Genomic DNA, 19,595 nt, shown 5'->3' with positions numbered 1-19,595 from the left:
TCTGTTGTTCCATGTCCAGTTCTAACTGTTGCTTCCTGACCTGCATACAGATTTCTCAAGAGGCAGGTCGGGTGGTCTGGTATTCCCATCTCTTTCAGAATTTTCCACAGTTTATTGTGATCCATAGAGTCAAAGGCTTTGGCATAGTCAATAAAGCAGAAATAGATGTTTTTCTGGAACCCTCTTCCTTTTTCCATGATCCAGCAGATGTTGGCAATTTGATCTCTGGTTCCTCTGCCTTTTCTAAAACCAACTTGAACATCTGGAAATAACATTGTTTCTCTTTCTAATTTTTGGTATCTAATTATTTTTAATAAGAGTTTGAACCTGAGTTGTAATCAATTAACCAAGAGTACTTTCTGGTTTTTAAATGTTCCATTAGTTTCTAAGTTTCTCTTCATTTTGGGTTTTTTGGATGCAAGTCATGTGGCTTTTAATAAGGTTGCCATTTCCTATGTTTTATGAAGGTCTCACCACACTAATGACACCCCACTCCAGTACTCTTGCCTGGAAAATCCCATGGATGGAGGAGCCTGGAAGGCTGCAGTCCATGGGGTCGCTGAGGGTCTGACACTACTGAGCAACTTCACTTTCACTTTTCACTTTCATGCATTGGAGAAGGAAATGGCAACCCACTCTAGTGTTCTTGCCTGGAGAATCCCAGGGATAGAGGAGCCTGGTGGGCTGCCATCTATGGGGTCGCACAGAGTTGGACACGACTGAAGTGACTTAGCAGCACCACACTAATACACTCTATTGTATTAATAGAAACAGATTTCTCTGACTACTGGTAGATTGTCACCAGTATATGTGGCCGATAGGGTGGCAAGCACTGTTTTAAGTGGGCTAAATTGCTTGAGTATAAAGAGGTGAGGAAGAGTTTTCAAATGATGTTAGGTAAAATTGAGTGGTTTTGTACTGAATTCTCTTGTTCTTAATGCTTATATTACTTTAAGAGTTCTCCAGTTCTAATCACACTTCATATTTGCATTTCTATAACTGATATTTCTGCAATTTCCTTTTTAGTTAAAATAATGAAGAATAATTATATTTTTGTACCCGTATTCAACGTTAGTTCGGATTTAAACCTGCTGATTCTATACACATGATAAGAGGTTAAAACTTTGGATAAAAATGGCAATTTCATTTCTTCATTAAGTTTCATGATGCTGGAATTCACTCCAATACCCAAGGGCAAATAGGCACATAGTCCACTGCTCTTGAAAAGCTTCTTTCTGAAAGTAGACATCTGTTGTCTGTTAATTAAGTAACTTACAATAGGGAAGGAAGGATTGTTGGCTCCCTGGGTACTTTAATAATGTTTTCAACTGTTGAGATTCTCAAAGAGGAAAGTGGGAAATATATACCTCAAGATGCTGATCCAATACAAGCACTGTTGTCATGAAAATTAATATTATTTGACAATGTTTTGTCTTCCTTTGTTGTTAGACAAGATATTATTATTCTCTATGCACATTAGATATTGGTCAGATTAATGCAACTTGAATTCAGTTTTAATAAAGATCCATATCAAAAGCCTTGTGAGATACTGCTTACAAATTAAATACCCTTAGTGTTTTGTCACACATTTTGATGAGACTATTCCACTCCATGGAAATAGATGCTCTATAGTTGTCTGTAATTTGGATAAAATTAACACCAATTAAGTCTCCCTTATCAAGATGCTACATGGTAAACACTTGTAATATTGCTGCCCCAGGTGATCCAATGGAATCCTGTAGTGTTCTCTCAACTACACATTTGTCACATAATATCATGGCTTTGATTCTACAGTTGCTATGGTACTCTGAACAAATTCTCAGTATTGGTCCCTTAGGGCATAAATTAAGACTCATCAGCATTGTAGGATGCCAAACACTTAGCTCTCACTGACCGTCATGCAGCTTTAATTTATTGAAAAGAAAAATAACTGAGCTAAAATGAACTGTTTAATAGAATGCTTTGTATATAAATAAATAGTCACATAAGATTATGTAGGTCAATACATCTTAAAGCAGTGCCAATAACTATTAGACTTTTAAGGCATCAAGTCCATCCAGTTCAAAAGTTCATTATATAGAGGTAAAGCAATGAAATATTCTAGATTCAAGTGATACAGTTATTTAAGATAACATTCTTAAGAGATCTGGGATTATTGCATATATTCAATTGACTTACTTCTATCATAGCTACCCTAGAATTAATTTTTGTTTGGCCTAATATATAAATATTACAGCAATGGGAATATGCCATATTTACTCTTATTGTCTATGTTAACATTTTTGAGATCTAATTCATATACCGTAAAATTACACTTTGAAGTGTTCAGTTCATGGCTTTTAGTAAATCATAGAGTTATCTAACAATTACAGTAATCCAGCTCTCCATTATCAGTCATTCCCCATCTTCACTTTATCCCCAGCCCTTGGCAATCACTAGTCTACTCTCTATCTCTGTGGAATTTTAGACATTCACATAGAGTCATAGAATAGATGGCCTTTTGTAATTGACTCCTTTCAATTTGCATAATGTCTTCAAAGTTCATCCATACTGTCGCATAGATCAATACTTCATTTTTGTATGGCTATACTACAGCTTTTCCTTTTTCAGATGATAAGTATATAGGTTGCTATACTCCTTGGCTACCATGAATAATGCTACTATGAACATTTATTTACAAGCTTTGGTGTAAATGTACATTTTTATTTCCTTTGGAATTGCTGTATCATATAGTAACTGTGTTTACATTTTTAAGACCCACCAAACTCTTTTCCAAAGTGACTGTGCCATTTTACATTCTCACAAGCAATGTTTGAGGGTTCCAATTCCTCTACATTCTCACCACCACTTATCAGAATTCATCTTTTATTACACCACCATCATGGAAGTAAAGTGGTATCCTATTGTGGTTTTGATTTGAATTTCCTTAATGAGTTTTGATTATTTGTAGATTTTCTTGGGAACAGTTTATATTCAGGTTCTTTGCCCATTTTTAAAAAGTTGATTTGTTCTGTTTGTATATTCTAAATGCAAGCCCCTTCTCAGATACATGATTTGTAAATACTTTCTGACATGTATATTAACTTTTCAACTTCTTGATAGTTTCATTTGAAACTTTTAGAAATAATTTTAATCAAGTCCAGTTTGTTTATTTTTTCCTTTTGTTGCTTGTGCTCATGGTGTTTTGTGTAAAAGAAGATTGAATATTTCAATGCCCTGTAGATTTACTCCCCTGTTTTCCTAGCATTTTATAGTTTTAGATCTTATATTTAGGTCTGTGACTCATTTTGAGCTGTTGTTGTTTATTAATAGTCATTAAGTCATATCCAGCTCTTTTGCAACCCCATGGACTGTAGCCCACCAGGCTCCTCTGTCCATGGATTTTCCAGGCAAGATTAGTGGAGTGGGTTGCCATTTTCTTCTCTAGGGGAATCTTCCTGACTCAGGGATCAAACCCTTGTCTTTTGAATCATAGGTGGATTCTTTTACTGCTGAGTCACTAGAGAAGCCTGTTTGACTTAATTTTTTTTAACTGAGGTAAGGTAGGAGTTCAACTTCAAAATTATGCTTGTGACTATTAGTTGTCCTGGAACTATTTGTTGAAAAGATAATTCTTTATCCCATTGAAATACCTTAACACTCATGTCAAAATCCAGTTGACCCTAAATGTAGTACCTTTTTTCTGGACTCCTGATATACTTTTATTCCACTGACCTAAATGTCTGTCCTTCTGCATTGCCTCGATTACTACAGTTTCCATAAGTACTGAATTCAGAAAGTGTCAGTTCTCCAAATTTATTCTTCTTTTCTAACTCTATTACTGTTTTTATACTTTTGTTGTTGCTAAGAATGTTGGGGTTTTTTCACAGATATATCCACATGTGTTCCCCAAAAGAAGGAAATATAGTCACTTGGAAAATTATTCTGGCTTGGTAGGTATTTTTGAATTTTTTTTTCCTGTTTGTTTTTGTCACTAAGATGACAATAAAGCCTTTGGGGAAGTAACTGATTTAAATTACTGGGAATATAATTTTTATCTTTTATTCACTGTAAGGTCCACTTAGAGAAACTGTCTCTAGGTTTCCCAAAATATAGTTTCTTAAAATAGAAATCTCTCAAATCTGAACCATGTGGCACTTCATCAAGTTACTCAGTTGAACTGTTCACTTAAAAGTTAACATTCCTTTTGCTCTAAAGAGTTTAATTATTATTCAGTTGAGATATATTAGTTTTGTGAACCCTATAGCAACTGCACTGTTACCTTACCTCATTAGCAAATTTATAGTTTATAGACCTCAAAGTTCAACAAATTATTTCAATGATTACATTAATGCATAGCTTACTTGTTTCACATTTTTAAAACATATGACGATTGCCTAGTAGGCAATAAATCATTTCATCATTTTCATATAGATAGCAATATTTGATAACTTGAAATTAATTCTGAAATTGAAAAATATGTAGAATCATGTAACATAAGCTATATACTTAGCAAACTTCTCAAAAGGCAACAACCACTTTCCATCAGAGATCACCAAGAAGTTTCAGTAAAATGTTCCTATTGATTTTGATCTTTTTTTTTTTTTTCCCCAGGTAAACAGTATATTGTGGTATATTCCTTAAGTGGTTCAGAATATTTCAGTTCCAATTAAAAATATCTGGAAAATTAGTCTGTACTAATCATTTATAGTCAACAAGTTGTCATACTCACTTATTTCTTACAAAGACTTCATTACATGAGTTTAGGGAATTTGTTAACAGGTTACTTACCTGAGGGCTTCCATGGTGGCTCAGTGGTAAAAGAATCTTCTTGCCATTGCTGGAGATGCAAGTTCAGTCCGTAATCCAGGAGGATCCCCTGGAGAAGGAAATGGCGACCCACTCCAGTATTCTTGCCTGGAAAACTCCATGGAGAGAGGAGGTTGATGGGCTATAGTCCCACCAACAAAAAGTCGGACACGACTTAGCTACTGAACAGCAACAACACTTACCTGAAGTTGTGTGATCCTTCATTACCTTAATCAAATCCTGAACTGGAGAGATTATGAAGACACCCCACTATGGATGCCCTGGAGCAGACTGGCCAGAAGACCCAATACTAAACATGTCAGTTCAGTGACGGGAATGGGTCCTGCTCCATTACTAATGGAAAGATGAATCAAAACTGATTATCAATCATTTCCAGTTCAATTTAGGTAAGGACTTATAGTAAAAATAAAAATGGGTCTATGAGCTGTTGTCTGCAGCATCTAACAGGCTTTCCTTTTCTAGTCTTTATTTCATTTTCCTCTTTTCAAGGATAGAGATAAATAGTTTACATAAATTGCAAGTCCTTTTTAGTTGAAGTCACTGTCTCCATATTACCAAGTCTTAGACTATAGCCAAACCTTGTTATATTGCCATTTTGATCAAGCTTGCATACATGGTTTAAGCATATTTTTCTTGAATCACAAATTTTTGGGAATCTACCCAGATTTCAGCCAGACTGGTTGGGGCCTTACCAGAGAAGCAATTGGAACAATGCAGTTATTATACTCAACAGTAAATATTGAACTGAATTTATCTGGGATATGGAAGTTTCAGGACATCAAGGCTATAGAATTTGCAAATTATGGTCTTTCTTGGCAAAGACATTTAACAAAAGTAGAAGGGCATCTGTTGCTTTAGCCTACCCAGCATCCATTTATTCTTCTTTTTATACATGCAAACACTATTCTAAGCACTTGAAATCTATATATGAATAAAATGAATATCCCTTTTGCAAGGAATTTTCATTCCAGTGAACAGAGACCAAGACAATTCATATATAAATCATATGACTCCTGGAGGAAAAAAGCAGTGTTCTTGTTTTCAGTGCAGGCTGCAATATTAAATATGATGTCTGGCCTCAGATTTGAATAAATACGTGGAAGATGTTAATGAAAGTTAATCATCCAGATAACTGTTGAACAGAGGTTCCAGGAAGAAGGAACAGTGAGTCAAAGTCCCTGATGGGAATGATCAAATAGAGAAAAAACAGGATAATATATGAGAGAGCACCCTGTATTGATGAAAGTATGTGTGTCCTTGAGTAGGTGAAAGAGGATGGCATCTGGTGCACAAATGGGGACAGGGAAAGTGTGTGTGTGCGTGTGCAGCAGTTGCAAGAAGCTCACAGTCTCTGAGAGATTTCACCAACAGTTCATTCCTTACTTCATATCAGAATTTATAACTGTGAGTGAGGAAAATAACTTCTGTCACTTTTATTTGATAGAGATTTTGTTTTTTAATTAGATTGTTTTTGTGTTTAAAAAATCTTATATTGGAGCATATTTGACTTAAATGTTCTGTTTCTGGTATACTTCAAAGTGACTCAGTTACACATATACATATATCTAATCTGTTCTTTTTCAGATTCTTTTCCCATATAGATTCTACAGAGTAGAGTTTCCTGTGCTATACAGGAGGTCCTTGTTGATTATCTATTTTATATATAATAGTATAAATATATTAATTACAACCTAATTTATCTCTGCCCCTTTGGTAACCATAAGTGTGTTTTCTAGGACTGTCTTTTATTTTGTAAATAAGTTCATTTGTAGTGGAATCATTTGTATGTGGGATCATTTTTTAGATTCCACATACAAGTGATATCATAGGATAGTTGTCTTTCTCTTACTTCACTTAATATGATCATCTCTATATCTATCCATATTGCTGCAAGTGTCATTATTTCACTCCTTTTTATTCCTCAATAATACTCCATTGTATATATGTACCACATCTTCTTTATCCATTCGTCTGCCTACAGACATTTAGGTTACTTCCATGTCTTGATTATTGTAATCAGTGCTGCAGTGAACATTGGGGTGCGTGTATCTTTTCAAAGTATGGTTTTCTCCATATATATGCCTGAGAGTAGGATTGTTGGATCAGATGGTACCCTAGTTTTAGCTCCTTAAGGAACCTCCATTCTGATTGCCATAGTGGCTACACCAGTCTACATTTCCATCAACAGCGTGCTGTACACCCTCTGCAGCACTGAAGTTGGTAGAATTTTTGGTGATGGCCATTTTGAATAGTATGAGGTGATGCCTCACTGTAGTTTTAATTTGCATTCTCTAATAGAGATGTTGAGTATCTTTTCATGTACTTACCTTTTGGCCATCTGTATGTCTTCTTTAGAGGAATGTCTATTTAGATCTTCTGTCCGTTTTTTAATATATTTTTTTGCTCTGGAGGTACATAAGCTATTTGTATATTTTGGAGATTAATCTCTTGTCCATCCTATCATTTACAAATATTTTCTCCCACTTTGTGGGCTGTGTTTTCATTGCTTATTTTTTCCTTTGGTATGCAAAAGCTTGTAAGTTTAACTAGATCCCATTTGTTTATTTTTGCTTTTGTTTTCATTATTTTCAGTGGTGGATCAAAAAGGATCTTGCTGTGATTTATGTCAAAAAGTGTTCTGCCTGTGTTTTCTTTTAAGGGTTCTGTAGTATCTGGTCTTACATTTAGGGCTTTAATCCCGTTTGAGTCCAGGTGACACTAGTGGTAAAGAACCCATCTGCCAATGCAGGAGACTAAGAGACCTGGGTTCAGTCTCTGAGTCAGGAAGATCCCCTGGAGGAGGGCATGGCAACCCACTCCAGTATTCTAGCTGGGAGAATCCCATGGACAGAGGAGCCTGGTGGGCTATGGTCCATAGGGTAGCAAAGAGTCAGACACAACTGAAGCAACTTTCCATGCGTTCACAGTGTTAGATAATGTTCTAATTTCATTCTTTTACATGCAGCTGTCCAGTTTTCCCAGAACCACTTATTGAAGACATTCTTTTCTCCATCGTATATTCTTGCCTCCGTTATTGTAGATTAATTGACCATATGTGTGTGATTAGACATAAGAGATGTGGGTTTGATCCCTGGGGTCAGGAAGATCCCCTGGAGAAGGGAATGGCAACCCATTCCAGTATTCTTGCCCAGAATATCCCCATGGACAAAGGAACCTGATGGGTTACAATCTGTAGGGTTGCAAAGAGTCAGACATGACTGAAGCGGCATAGCACATGTGATTAGAATCAGATGTGAGCCAAGTCTTTGAGGTAAGGACTGAATTCCACATTGGGCATTTTCCATTGCATTTTCAACATCCTTAAAGTTAAATGTTATTTTTTATTATAAATTTTATAAAAATTTAACAGATTTAGAAGAACATTTCCACCAATATTTTGTATCATTTTGTTTTTTCTTTATATGTTATTTAATACAAGAAATGTAATGAATTACTCATAATATTGTGAGCTTTTTTTCCCAAAGTTAAATATCGTGAAATAGCATTATGAAGGCTAGTTAAACATTTTAATGTCAGCAGAATGTTCTATCAGAATGATGAACTATAATTAAACATGAAACTTTCAGTAACCATTCAGGTCAATTTGACTTTTTCATGAACATAATAAAAAATATTTGAGCAAAAAGAGCTTTTGTGTGTCTCATATTATTTTTCAGACATTTCAATACATGATAACTTCTTAAAAACATGAATGTCAACACTTCTGGCATATATTTCCAAAATGCATTACAAATTTATTCTGATTATCCCAGTTTCAAATATAATAAACAACTTAAGCTCTTTATTTTTCAGTTCAGTCACTCAGTTGTTTCTGACTCTTTGTGATCCCATGAATCGCAGCACGCCAGGCCTCCCTGTCCATCACCAAGTCCCGGAGTTTACCCAAACTCATGTCCATTGAGTTGGTGATGCCATCCAACCGTCTCGTCCTCTGTTGTCCCCTTCTCCTCCTGCCCTCAATCTTTCCCAGCATCAGAGTCTTTTCAAATGAGTCAGCTCTTCGCATCAGGGGGCCAAAGTATTGAAGTTTCAGCTTCAACACTTTATTCTTTGTTGTACCAAAATATTCCTTAAATATCTAATAATAGCTATCTGTAATTAGGTTATCCAGTTAGTTCCCATATTTTCCCACATTGGCATTCCTAAAGTCCAAAAGGGTAGAATAAAAGATGAAAATTTATAAACTGAAAAAAATACAAAAAGGTAATATTTCTCATTGATTTATTAAGTCATCTGGGAATTGTCCCAGGTAATGCCAAATAGATGGGTTTTTTTCCAAGTAGATATTTGGAAGGGTATGAAAATATGAAATAATCTAATAGTCCATAATAATAATTGTCAATAATTATTAGCCTGTTACTTTATTCTTATCATTTTTATCCTGATAGAAAATATTTAATGAGTCATGAATGTTGAGCATTGATTCCTCCCTAAATAATGAAATTTGTTGTAAGACTGAAGAGGCAAAATTAGTCTATATGCTAAATAGTCTGGGCCTACTAGAATTTTCATTGGAAGGACTGATGCTGAAGCTGGAACTCTAATACTTTGGCCACCTGATGCTAAGAACTGACTCACTGGAAAAGACCCTGATGCTGGGAAAGATTAAGGTCAGGAGGAGAAGGGCACAACAGAGGATGAGATGGTTGGATGGCATCACTGACTCAATGGACATGAGTTTGAGCAAGTGCCAGGAGTTGGTGATGGACAGGGAGGCCTAGCGTGCTGCAGTCCATGGGGTCACAGTCGGACGTGACTGAACAATTGAACTGAACTAAAATTTGTAAGAACTTTTAAGTAATACATAAATTTTTGTACTCTAATAAATACGTCTGTAACATTTCTCTAACAAAATAGACAACACTATTGATTTGAATAACTTCAAGTAAAATACAGTGATTAAATCCAACATAAGCATAATATATTAAATACATGTTACATTAACTGCAGAAAAATGAGAACTAGAGAAATGTAGAAGATCTGTAAAAAAAAATTTCTGATTCAACATTTATATAAAGTAGAAACAAGAAAAAGCAAAGTCCACAAAAACCTACACAGGTTAGATAAGAGAGAACTTTTATGGTAAGAAAATAAACTTTAAAATAGTGGATGTCAAAAGAGTGTGGGTATTACTAAAATTGTCTCAATGATTGACATTCAAAAATAAAAAATTATTTCAGAGTTAATTTTGATATACTTTAACAATGTTTACTTCATGGGCACAAATAATTGATAGGAAAAGGTTTACAGAATGGTATTACTCCATGAAGTTATGAAAAGGAATAGCTTTTTAGTCCTGGAAGATAATAATACCAACTCAACTCTATAGAATTCTACTGTTTAAAATGTTTTAACTTGAATAACACTGGCCAAGGAATCAGAGAATTGGGATCAGTTTTCATATTTAGCAATATTTTGACTCTGTACATACTAAGGAAGATTTCATATTTAATAAAATTGTAAGAATAATCAAAATTATCACACTGACCTTATTTTACTATAGTACCACAGCTCAGCAGTCTTTGGAGAGATAAGATTTTTGTCTTAAAGTTGTTTCTATATCCATAAAAATGTCCAGATGATTTTGAAATATTCAACTGTATGAATATGGTTGCTAGATCTTGTGAAGAAAAGACAACAGTAAAAGTATCCAAAACCTACCCCATGGAAACTCCACTCAGGCTAACAACTTGACAACTTAATTAACTGTTTATTACAATGTGCTTATTTAGATAAAAAATAAAATTGTATCAATAATACAATACCTCATACCATATAGAAAAGTTAATCCCATCTTGATCTAGGACTTAAATGACAAATACAAAGCCTTAACAAATTTTAGTTGACAATATAGATTAATATTTTTCTAAGCTTTGAATAGGGAAGTATTTTTAGCATCATTAAATACATCCCAACTGTAATAGAAAATAGATAAATGTTTAGTAAAATAACATTTACCCAAAGATCTCTTAAATAAAATGGAAAAAATAAGTTATAAACTTGATAATACTTGGTGAAGATACTCAGAACACTTACAACTGACAAAGGGTTAGTGTCAAGATTACAGCACAAACATGTACAGGTTGAAAAAAGAAAAGAGCTCCAAATAGGGTCATGAGCAGAAGACCTGAATAGGAATGAGAGAAAGACACTGAACCAATAAAAATATAAAGAGGTATTGACCCTAATTTATTTAGCAAGGATTGGCAAAAGTTTTACCATCTCACATTGAGCACATCTGTCCCAGGACTTGACAATCAGGAGACCATCTAATTGCCTTTGGGAGGGAAGTTAGTAAACTGCTTTGGGAGACACTTTAGCTCTATCTTTTATAAAATTCAACATTAAAAAATACAACCTGAAAATTCTCCTACGTATGTCTTTAGAGACTACATTGCACATATACATCAGGAGTTACACACGCAAAAGTCCACAGCAGCTCAAGGCTGCAAACAGTCTACTACTCATGAACAAGAGGGTGGTTACTGTCTTAGCATTACTGTGCAGTATAATCGTGTAAAACAGAACAGGGCTACAGAGAGACACTCATGTAGATGAGTCTTAGCAGTTGAAGTATCAGATAATTATAAACAGCATAATACCCATTTTTTTTATGTGTAAGTTAAAAACAACTAAAAGAATACATGTTAAAGGATATTTCTGTTTGTACCTTTTTGTTCCTTATATATATGAACTTACCAGGTGGTGCAGTAGTAAAGAATCCACCTGCCAGTGCAGGAGATGCAAGAGACACAAATTCGACCCCTGGGTCAGAAAGATCCCCTGGAGAAGGGAATGACTACCCACTCTAGTATTCTTGCCTGGGAAATCCCATGGACAGAGGAGTCTGGTGGTCTGCAGTCCATGAGGTCATGAAGAATCAGACACAACTTACCACACACACACACACATATATACTATACTTAAATGTATGTATAAATACACACATGAACACAGAACCATTTGCAAAGTCATGGTAATAATAAGGTAGGGGAGCCCATGTTAGAAACAAGGCAAGAGTGCCAAGATAGAAAAGATGCTGCCAAATATTCTAGAGTCCATGTGGATGTTTATTATTAAATATGTGAACTAATTTTATAATTAAGAATAATATTACTATGTATTCGTGCATATATACAAAATAATTTCATGCCTAAGAATGTGTTACACAAAAAACAGAGCTTGTTTTTAGAGATTTTCTTATTTCAGTCATCATACCTGAAGCATTTTTCTATTTTGCTTTCAGCTTGATGATTTCCTGAATCAGATCCATAAGCTCCAGAGATCTTTGAATGAACAGAAAGAAACAAATGAAAACTTGGAAATTAAACTCAGGCACTTACAAAATCGGTAATTATTTCATAAAACATGTTGAATTCAAGATTGGGACCTTAGATAAGGAAATCTTGATGTTTTATCCCTCATAATTTCCTTAACAACCTGAATATCCAATGACAGATGAATGGATAAAGAAGATTTGGTGCATATATACAATGGAATATTACCCAGCCACTAAAAGGAATGAAACGGGTTCATTAGTAGAGATGTGGATGGACCCAGAGTCCGTCCATCCATATAGAATGAAATTAAGTCAGAAAGAGAAAAATAAATGTCATACATGAATGCATATATGTGGAATCTAAAGAAATGGTGCAGATGAACCTATTTCCAAGGCAGAAATGGAGACACAGGCATAGCAAATGGACATGTGGATGCGAGGCAGGGTGGGACAAACTGGGAATTGGGATTGACATACACACACTACCCTGTGTGAAATAGATAGCTAGTGGGAACCTGCTATAAACACAGGGAGCTCGCTTGGTGCTCTGTGATGACCTAGAGGGGTGGGATGGGGTGGGGAGGGAAGGAGACCCAGGAGGGACGGGACATATGTATACTTCATTATAGAGCAGGCACTAACATTGTAAAGCAATTATATTCCAGTAAAAAAAAAAGTAATGTAGTTATTAGAAACATTAAAAGAAACTTAAATGTATAGGCTGCTTAACTCTTATTAATATTTGTCCTAATAAATGTTACATTATAATAAAGATAGTTTAAATATCACACAAAATCAACTTTAGTTCTAAAGGAATAAAATTTCTGAAAGACAGAGGGAGCTTTCAGAATACATTTTACATAAATAGAAGGAGTTACAATACTTGTAAGAAAATATAAGTTGTAAGCCATTCAGTTCGCTGGACAGTGGATAAGAGAATCACTGTACTTAAGTAAAGCAGTGGTTTAAGTAACTGATAGACAAAGACACGTATGCATAATCTATATGGTAGGAGTGGTATGTTCTGCGAAAAATGTTTTCAGCCCAGAGAGAGATCAGCCAACTTGGGATAGCTCTTCATAAAAGGTAAAAATGGACAGAGGTGTCAGATACTGTGGATTTACACTCCAACTGATACAAATAATCTCAGAAAAGTAACGAATCACCTGGGACTGACGTTAAGGAAAAGCCAAGTTCCTCAAACTGAGAGGGCTTTTGACTTTCATCTGGATAAATAGTTTGCAGTAACATCGTGGAAAAGTCCTCCAGTATCGGAAAGTAGTATCAAGGTATAAATCAGGTGGAAATAAAGCTGTGATTTCCTTTCAGTTGCATGAACAAAAGCAAAGCACAAAATTGCACGTAGAGGATTATTTGAGACTCTTATAAAGTATAGTTTACTGCGTCATTCATATTTGTGTTTAGTTTTTAGATAAAGAAATTTACTTAAACAACATTATGTAATCCTACCTAGCTATTTCCAAAGAAGCAGACCTGGTCTTCCTCTTTTCCCACTAGTGGGAATGAATATTTATTAATCGATTTGTAAAGAAAGCTTTCTCTTGTCTGATCATCTAGTTTGTCTCTTTGTAAAAGACTGTATCGTTACCTCTAGGCTCCAGGGACAAAGAGGCCAGTCAGTGGCCTTCCACTGACCACTGTGTGTGCCCTGGCCAGAGGTGGGGTCCCAGGATGGGCCCCATGACCTGTAAAGTTCTATTAAGCTTTGTCTTAAGTCTCACTTAGTTCTTAACAAAAATTGTTTGGCCAATTTGATTTTATTTTTACCTGGAGACAATTTCTTACTTTGAGACTGCCTTCTCTATGTCCTCTGAAATCTGCTTTAAATTTTTATTTTTTTCACTTATTTTTCTCTTACAAGCACTCATCCCACAGGCTTTGACATTCTGCCTGGGACTCTTGCTGATTAGACCCACAGGTTGACCACGTGTTTTAGTTTCCATGTGCTCACAGATGACACTGTTCCTCATCATTGCAACAGTGCATAAATGTCTCCCTGTCTCCAGTGGCAATGGCTTCACTGCTTTTCCACCAGCACTAATAGCCTCTTTACCATCTTTCCAGTGTCTACTTGTTGATGTCCCTAAACCAGTGCCACCTATTTTGTTGTGGCAGCATCTCACGACCAGATACCAACGTCTGTTTGAGATCTCTAGTGTTGCAACATGAATTAACCCCAATATTTAATTGCCTAAAACATTCACCACAGTTCTTTGGGTTTGCTCCTTCATGTAGATGAGGTAGGGTTTACACTGGCAGCTGCATTCCACAGAGCTCTCTGGGGCTAGAATGTTCACAATAACCTCACTCCTATGCCTGGTACTTCAGCAGGGGTGAGAAATGCCCATTGTCTGTTGGGTCTCTCCCTTGTCCTGAGGAATCGTGCTGGGGAGTTTCCCAGCACCCCTTCCTCCAGATTCTATTGGCATAGGTATCATGACATTTTATCCCCAAATACTTTATAAATCTCTTTAAAAAAACATCTTCCTGCAAAATCACTATATGCATTATCAGACCTACAAAAACTCACAGTTGTAGCCCCCAGCTGATTAGACTTTGCCCCTACCCGCATTCCTCTGGCTTAATCAGATACACTTTGCTATATTATTATTTCTATGACCTTGAGCATGTTACTTATTGTAGAACTCTAGAACACCCCCTTAAGGACTGAATAAAATAATGTTTAAGAAACATCTGACAGAGCACATGACATTAATAAATATGCAACAAATATTAGTTTATTCATCTCACTCTACTTTTTAAGAGGCAATTTCCTCCAGAGAAAATACATTTAGAGAGCAAATTTTTATGGAAAGAAAATATACTGGAAAGAAATCTTGGAAATGCCTCCCAGAAAAATGTTAAATACTAATGCTACTTGCCCTTGACTTCAACTACATAAATCTTAGCTTCCTATTAGGTATGTTTTCTTACTTATTTTGAAATGTCTTTGTGATTATTCACATTTTCACTAGACAGCATTTATAGTAATAATGATCTTGACATTATATACCTGAAACTCCATATATTAGATTAGAAAAATGTCAGGAACAATATTATGATATAAAAAGGCATTAACCAGTAAAATAAATGTCAAGTTTTCTGTTTAAATATTGTTAACTCTCATTGTAGGGAAATGTTTAGAATTGTACCTATCAGAAAACTCTCAGAATAAAAGAAAGTTGAAACCTAAATATTTTAATTAGAACACTCATAATCACATTAATGAAGAAACCTCAGAACTATTTTAAAGAATACCCCTTTGCATTAATTGTAATATCAACCAGTTTTAAATATAAACATTTAAAAACAGAACTACAGTAACTTAAGCATAGTTTATATTGAACAACCTAAAAAAAGGATATTACAGTGGGGAATGTTTATTATTGCTGCTGCTGCTAAGTCACTTCAGTCATGTCCGACTCTGTGCGACCCCATAGAGAGCAGCCCACCAGGCTCCCCCGTCCCTGGGATTCTCCAGGCAAGAACACTGGAGTGGGTTGCCATTTCCTTCTCCAATGCACGAAAGTAAAAAGTGAAAGTGAAGTCGCTCAGTCATGTATGACTCTTAGTGACCCCATGGACTGCAGCCTACCAGGCTCCTCCATGCATGGAATCTTCCAGGCAAGAGTACTGGAGTGGGGTGCCATTGCCTTCTCCGTATTACCATTGATTTATGTCAAATATGAAATGATATATACAGAATAAATATGTGATTTCTATCTTATGACAGTGCTCTTGGAGATGTTTATAGAAATACAGGAAATGGGTTGTTAGCTTACTTTAAATCAAACTTGAAAATATGATACTGTCTTCAGATCCCAAGAGGAGCTTAGAGGTTAGACTTTAAAGATTGGTGTCCAACTAACATACACATTGTACACATTTCTGTCTAAAATGCAAAGAACTTCTGTGTGCCCCCTGGCTTGGCCCCTGGTTACTTCTAAGACTGAGAACTGTGGCTGATGTGGGAAGGAAATGATCTCTAAACCTTCTCACCTTGGGAAGTGAAGTGAAATGAAAGTCCCTCAGTCGTCTCCGACTCTTTGCGACCCCACGGACTATAGTCCATGGACTTCTCCGGGCCAGAATACCTGGTCCCTTTGTACCACTCTCTTCACTGTGGCTGAACTTCAGGTATGACCCAGTGAAAAGCGTGAGAATTATACTGTTTCTAATCTGAATACATTTTCATCTTGTTGGCATGACCCATTTCTAAAGATGTACACAGACTATTTTTATTTGCCTTATAAATTGTTGTGAAGATAGTAATATTTTCTAATGTTACCTGCAAATATCTAGTTTCTATATCTTCAAATGAAAGCTAAATTTTATATTCATTTTGGAACATAACTAGTGAAGGAACATTTGAAAATTTCTATTCTCATGGAAGAAGATTCTGCTGGTTAGAAAAGAATAATTTTTAGAGATATGTTCATACATATATTATATGCAATATATCCACCAAAGAAAAACACTACAAAGATTTATTCAGAAGCAAACTGACAGACCAATATAATTATTTTTTACAAGCAGCTTGGCAAGTTTAACTAGGAAAACAATTTCTATACTGAATGTAATATTGTTCTTATTTGAGCATATCTCGCCTTTGAATGTATTCTGTTGGGGGAAAAAAACTTCTCAGTCCAGCTTGAACCACAGAGTGAGGTATCAATCTTTGGCAAATGTGATGTGAAAGAGACTGTCCTATTCAGCAGCTACATTGATGGCTCAGATAAACAAAAGTAGTAAATATATAATTCTACATTATTGTGTTAGAAATAAAAATGGTTCTAAAGAGAATGTAATCAGGCAAAATTTAAAGCATAAATCACATAGTAAAATATACTGATATAAGAAAGGGCTGCTGAAACACAAATATTAATATTGGATTTCATTTTTCACCCTATAGGCAGTACCTTACATGCTTTATGAGATAGAAATTAGAATCTCTACTTTACAGGTGAGAAACAGTGGCTTTAATGAATACATGATTAACTTAAGTGTCATATGCAAGTCTGTGGATTGGAAAAGACCTTTCACTTTAGACCTGTCAGAATTACAGAACTGATGGTTGGAAACTGTCAGACGTGCATAAGACATTTAAACAATTCCTTTCATCCTTTAAACTTTCTGTTTTCTCACCTGTAAAATGGAGTTAACAATGCCTGTTAAACCTAACCTACCACTTAAAAGAATGAGAAAAAGGACAAACAAAACCTAAAGTCAGAAAAAGGAAGAAATAATAAAGATCAGAGAGGGAATAAAATATATATTAAAAGAACAAGAGAAAATCAATAAAACAAAGAGCTGGTTCTTTTAAATGATAAACAAGATGTACAAACCTCTCACCAGACTAACCAAGAAGGAAAGAGATAACCCAAATAAAATAAGAAATGAAAAAGGTGACACAGCAATGATACTGCATAAATAGAAAAAACTACAAGGGAATACTATGAACAATTATATGTCAAAAAGTTCAGTGACCTAGAAGAAATGGACAAGTATCTACAAACATACAGCCCATCAAAATGAATCACTAATAGGTAATTTGAATAGATCAATCACTAAAAATGAAATAGAACCTGTAATCTAAAAACTCCCTACAAACAAAAGTCCAGGACCACATGGCTTCATAGATGAACTCTACCAAACATGCAAAGAACTTATCCTTCCCAAACTCATCCAAAAAACTGAAGAGGAGGGAACACTCCCAAAGACATTCTATGAAGCCACCATGACTCTAATATTAAAACCAGACAAAGACATCCCCAAAGAAGATAATTACAGGCCAATATCTTTGACTATAAATGCAAAAATTCTCAACAAAATATTAGCAAGCCAAATCAATAACATATATAAAGGATCATACACCATGAACAAGTGATACTCATCCTAAGTTCACTAGGATTGTTCAACATACACAAAGTAATCAATGCAATGCACCACATAAATAAAAGGCTAAAACCATGTGATCATCTAAATGCAGAAAAAGCATTTGACAAGGTTCAACAGCCATTTATGATAAAAACCCTTACCAAAGTAGGGACAGTGGGAACGTATCTCAACATAATAAAAGCTATTTATGAAAGACCCATGGCCAATATAATACTCAATTGTGAAAAGTTGAAAGCCTTCCCACTAAAGTCTGGAACAGGACAAGGATGCCCCCTCACCTCTTCTATTCAACACAGTACTGGAAGTCCTAGTCACAGCAATCAGACAAAGACAAGGTTTCCAAATTGGAAGGAAAGTGGTAAAATTGTCATTATATGTAGATGATATGATACTATGTACAGCAAACTCTAAACACGCCACACAGAAACTACTACAACTGATAAATTCAGCAATGTAGCAGGATAAAAATTAACATATAGAAGTTAAAATATTAGAAAGGGAACATAAAAAAATACTTTTAAAAACTGCACCCCCAAAATAAAATGCTTAAGAATAAACCTGACCAATGAGGTAAAAGACTTATATACTAAGAACTATAAAATATTATAAAGAAAACTGAAGATAATCCAAAGAAATAGAAAGGTATCTCCAGGTACTTATATTGGAAGAATTAATATTGTTAAAATGCCAAAAGTGCCCCAAAAAACTGCAGATGTAATGTGATCCCTATCAAATTATTCATGATATTCTCACAAAACTAAATAAATAATCCTAAAATTCCTGTGGAAAAGACCCAGAGTTACCAAAGCAACCCTGAAGAAAAAGAACAAGGCAAGAGACATAACCCTTCCAGACTTCAGACTACATTATAAAATTACAGTAATCGAAACAGCATGTTATTGGTACAAAAAACATATGGATCAATGGAACAGAATAGAGAGCTCAGAAATAAACCCATATAGCTATGGTCAAAACCTTTAAAGGAGACAAAAATATACAAAAAGGAAAAAGTCTCTTCAGCAAGTGGCAGGGGGAAAGTTGGACAGCCACAAGCAAATCAAAGTAACAACACATCCTCTTACCATATCAGTTCATTCAGTTCAGTCACTCAGTCATGTCCGACTCTTTGCGACCCCATGAATCACAGCATGCCAGGCTTCCCTGTCAATCACCAACTCTCGGAGTTCACTCAAACTCATGTCCATCGAGTAGGTGATGCCATCCAGCCATTTCGTTTTCTGTAGTCCCCTTCTCCCTCCTGCCCCCAATCCCTCCCAGCATCAGGGTCTTTTCCAATGAGTCAACACTTCGCATGAAGTGGCCAAAGTATTGGAGTTTCAGCTTCAGCATCAGTCCCTCCAATGAACACCCAGGACGGGTCTCTTTTAGGATGGACTGGTTGGATCTCCTTGAAGTCCAAGGGACTCTCAAGAGTCTTTTACAACACCACAGTTAAAAAGCATCAATTCTTCAGTGCTCAGCTTTCTTCACAGTCCAGCTCTCACATCCATACATGACCACTGGAAAAACCATAGCCTTGACCTGATGGACCTTTGTTGGCGAAGTA

At 35.5% G+C, this 19,595-nt stretch overlaps 1 protein-coding gene across 2 annotated transcripts in view; it reads left to right on the top strand.

Annotated features, from left to right (window-relative positions):
* CCDC102B (coiled-coil domain containing 102B) overlaps positions 1 to 19,595 on the top strand; it is a 280,832-nt gene that overhangs the window by 231,775 nt on the left and 29,462 nt on the right. Inside the window, exon 8 of one of the 2 annotated variants that reach the window (XM_010862314.1) lies at positions 12,077 to 12,180. In XM_010862314.1, the coding sequence (XP_010860616.1) occupies positions 12,077 to 12,180 (104 nt within the window). Of the gene's footprint in view, positions 1 to 3,869; positions 4,408 to 12,076; positions 12,181 to 19,595 lie in introns of those variants that run through there. The other variant, XM_010862315.1, reaches the window with a different exon arrangement.

The sequence above is a fragment of the Bison bison genome, unplaced genomic scaffold, assembly GCF_000754665.1.
Source record: "Bison bison bison isolate TAMUID 2011002044 unplaced genomic scaffold, Bison_UMD1.0 scf7180017864481, whole genome shotgun sequence".
In the NCBI taxonomy this organism is placed as follows: domain Eukaryota; kingdom Metazoa; phylum Chordata; class Mammalia; order Artiodactyla; family Bovidae; genus Bison; species Bison bison.
The sequence above is the reverse complement of the archived record's forward strand: the minus strand, read 5'-3'. Positions and strand labels throughout refer to the sequence as shown.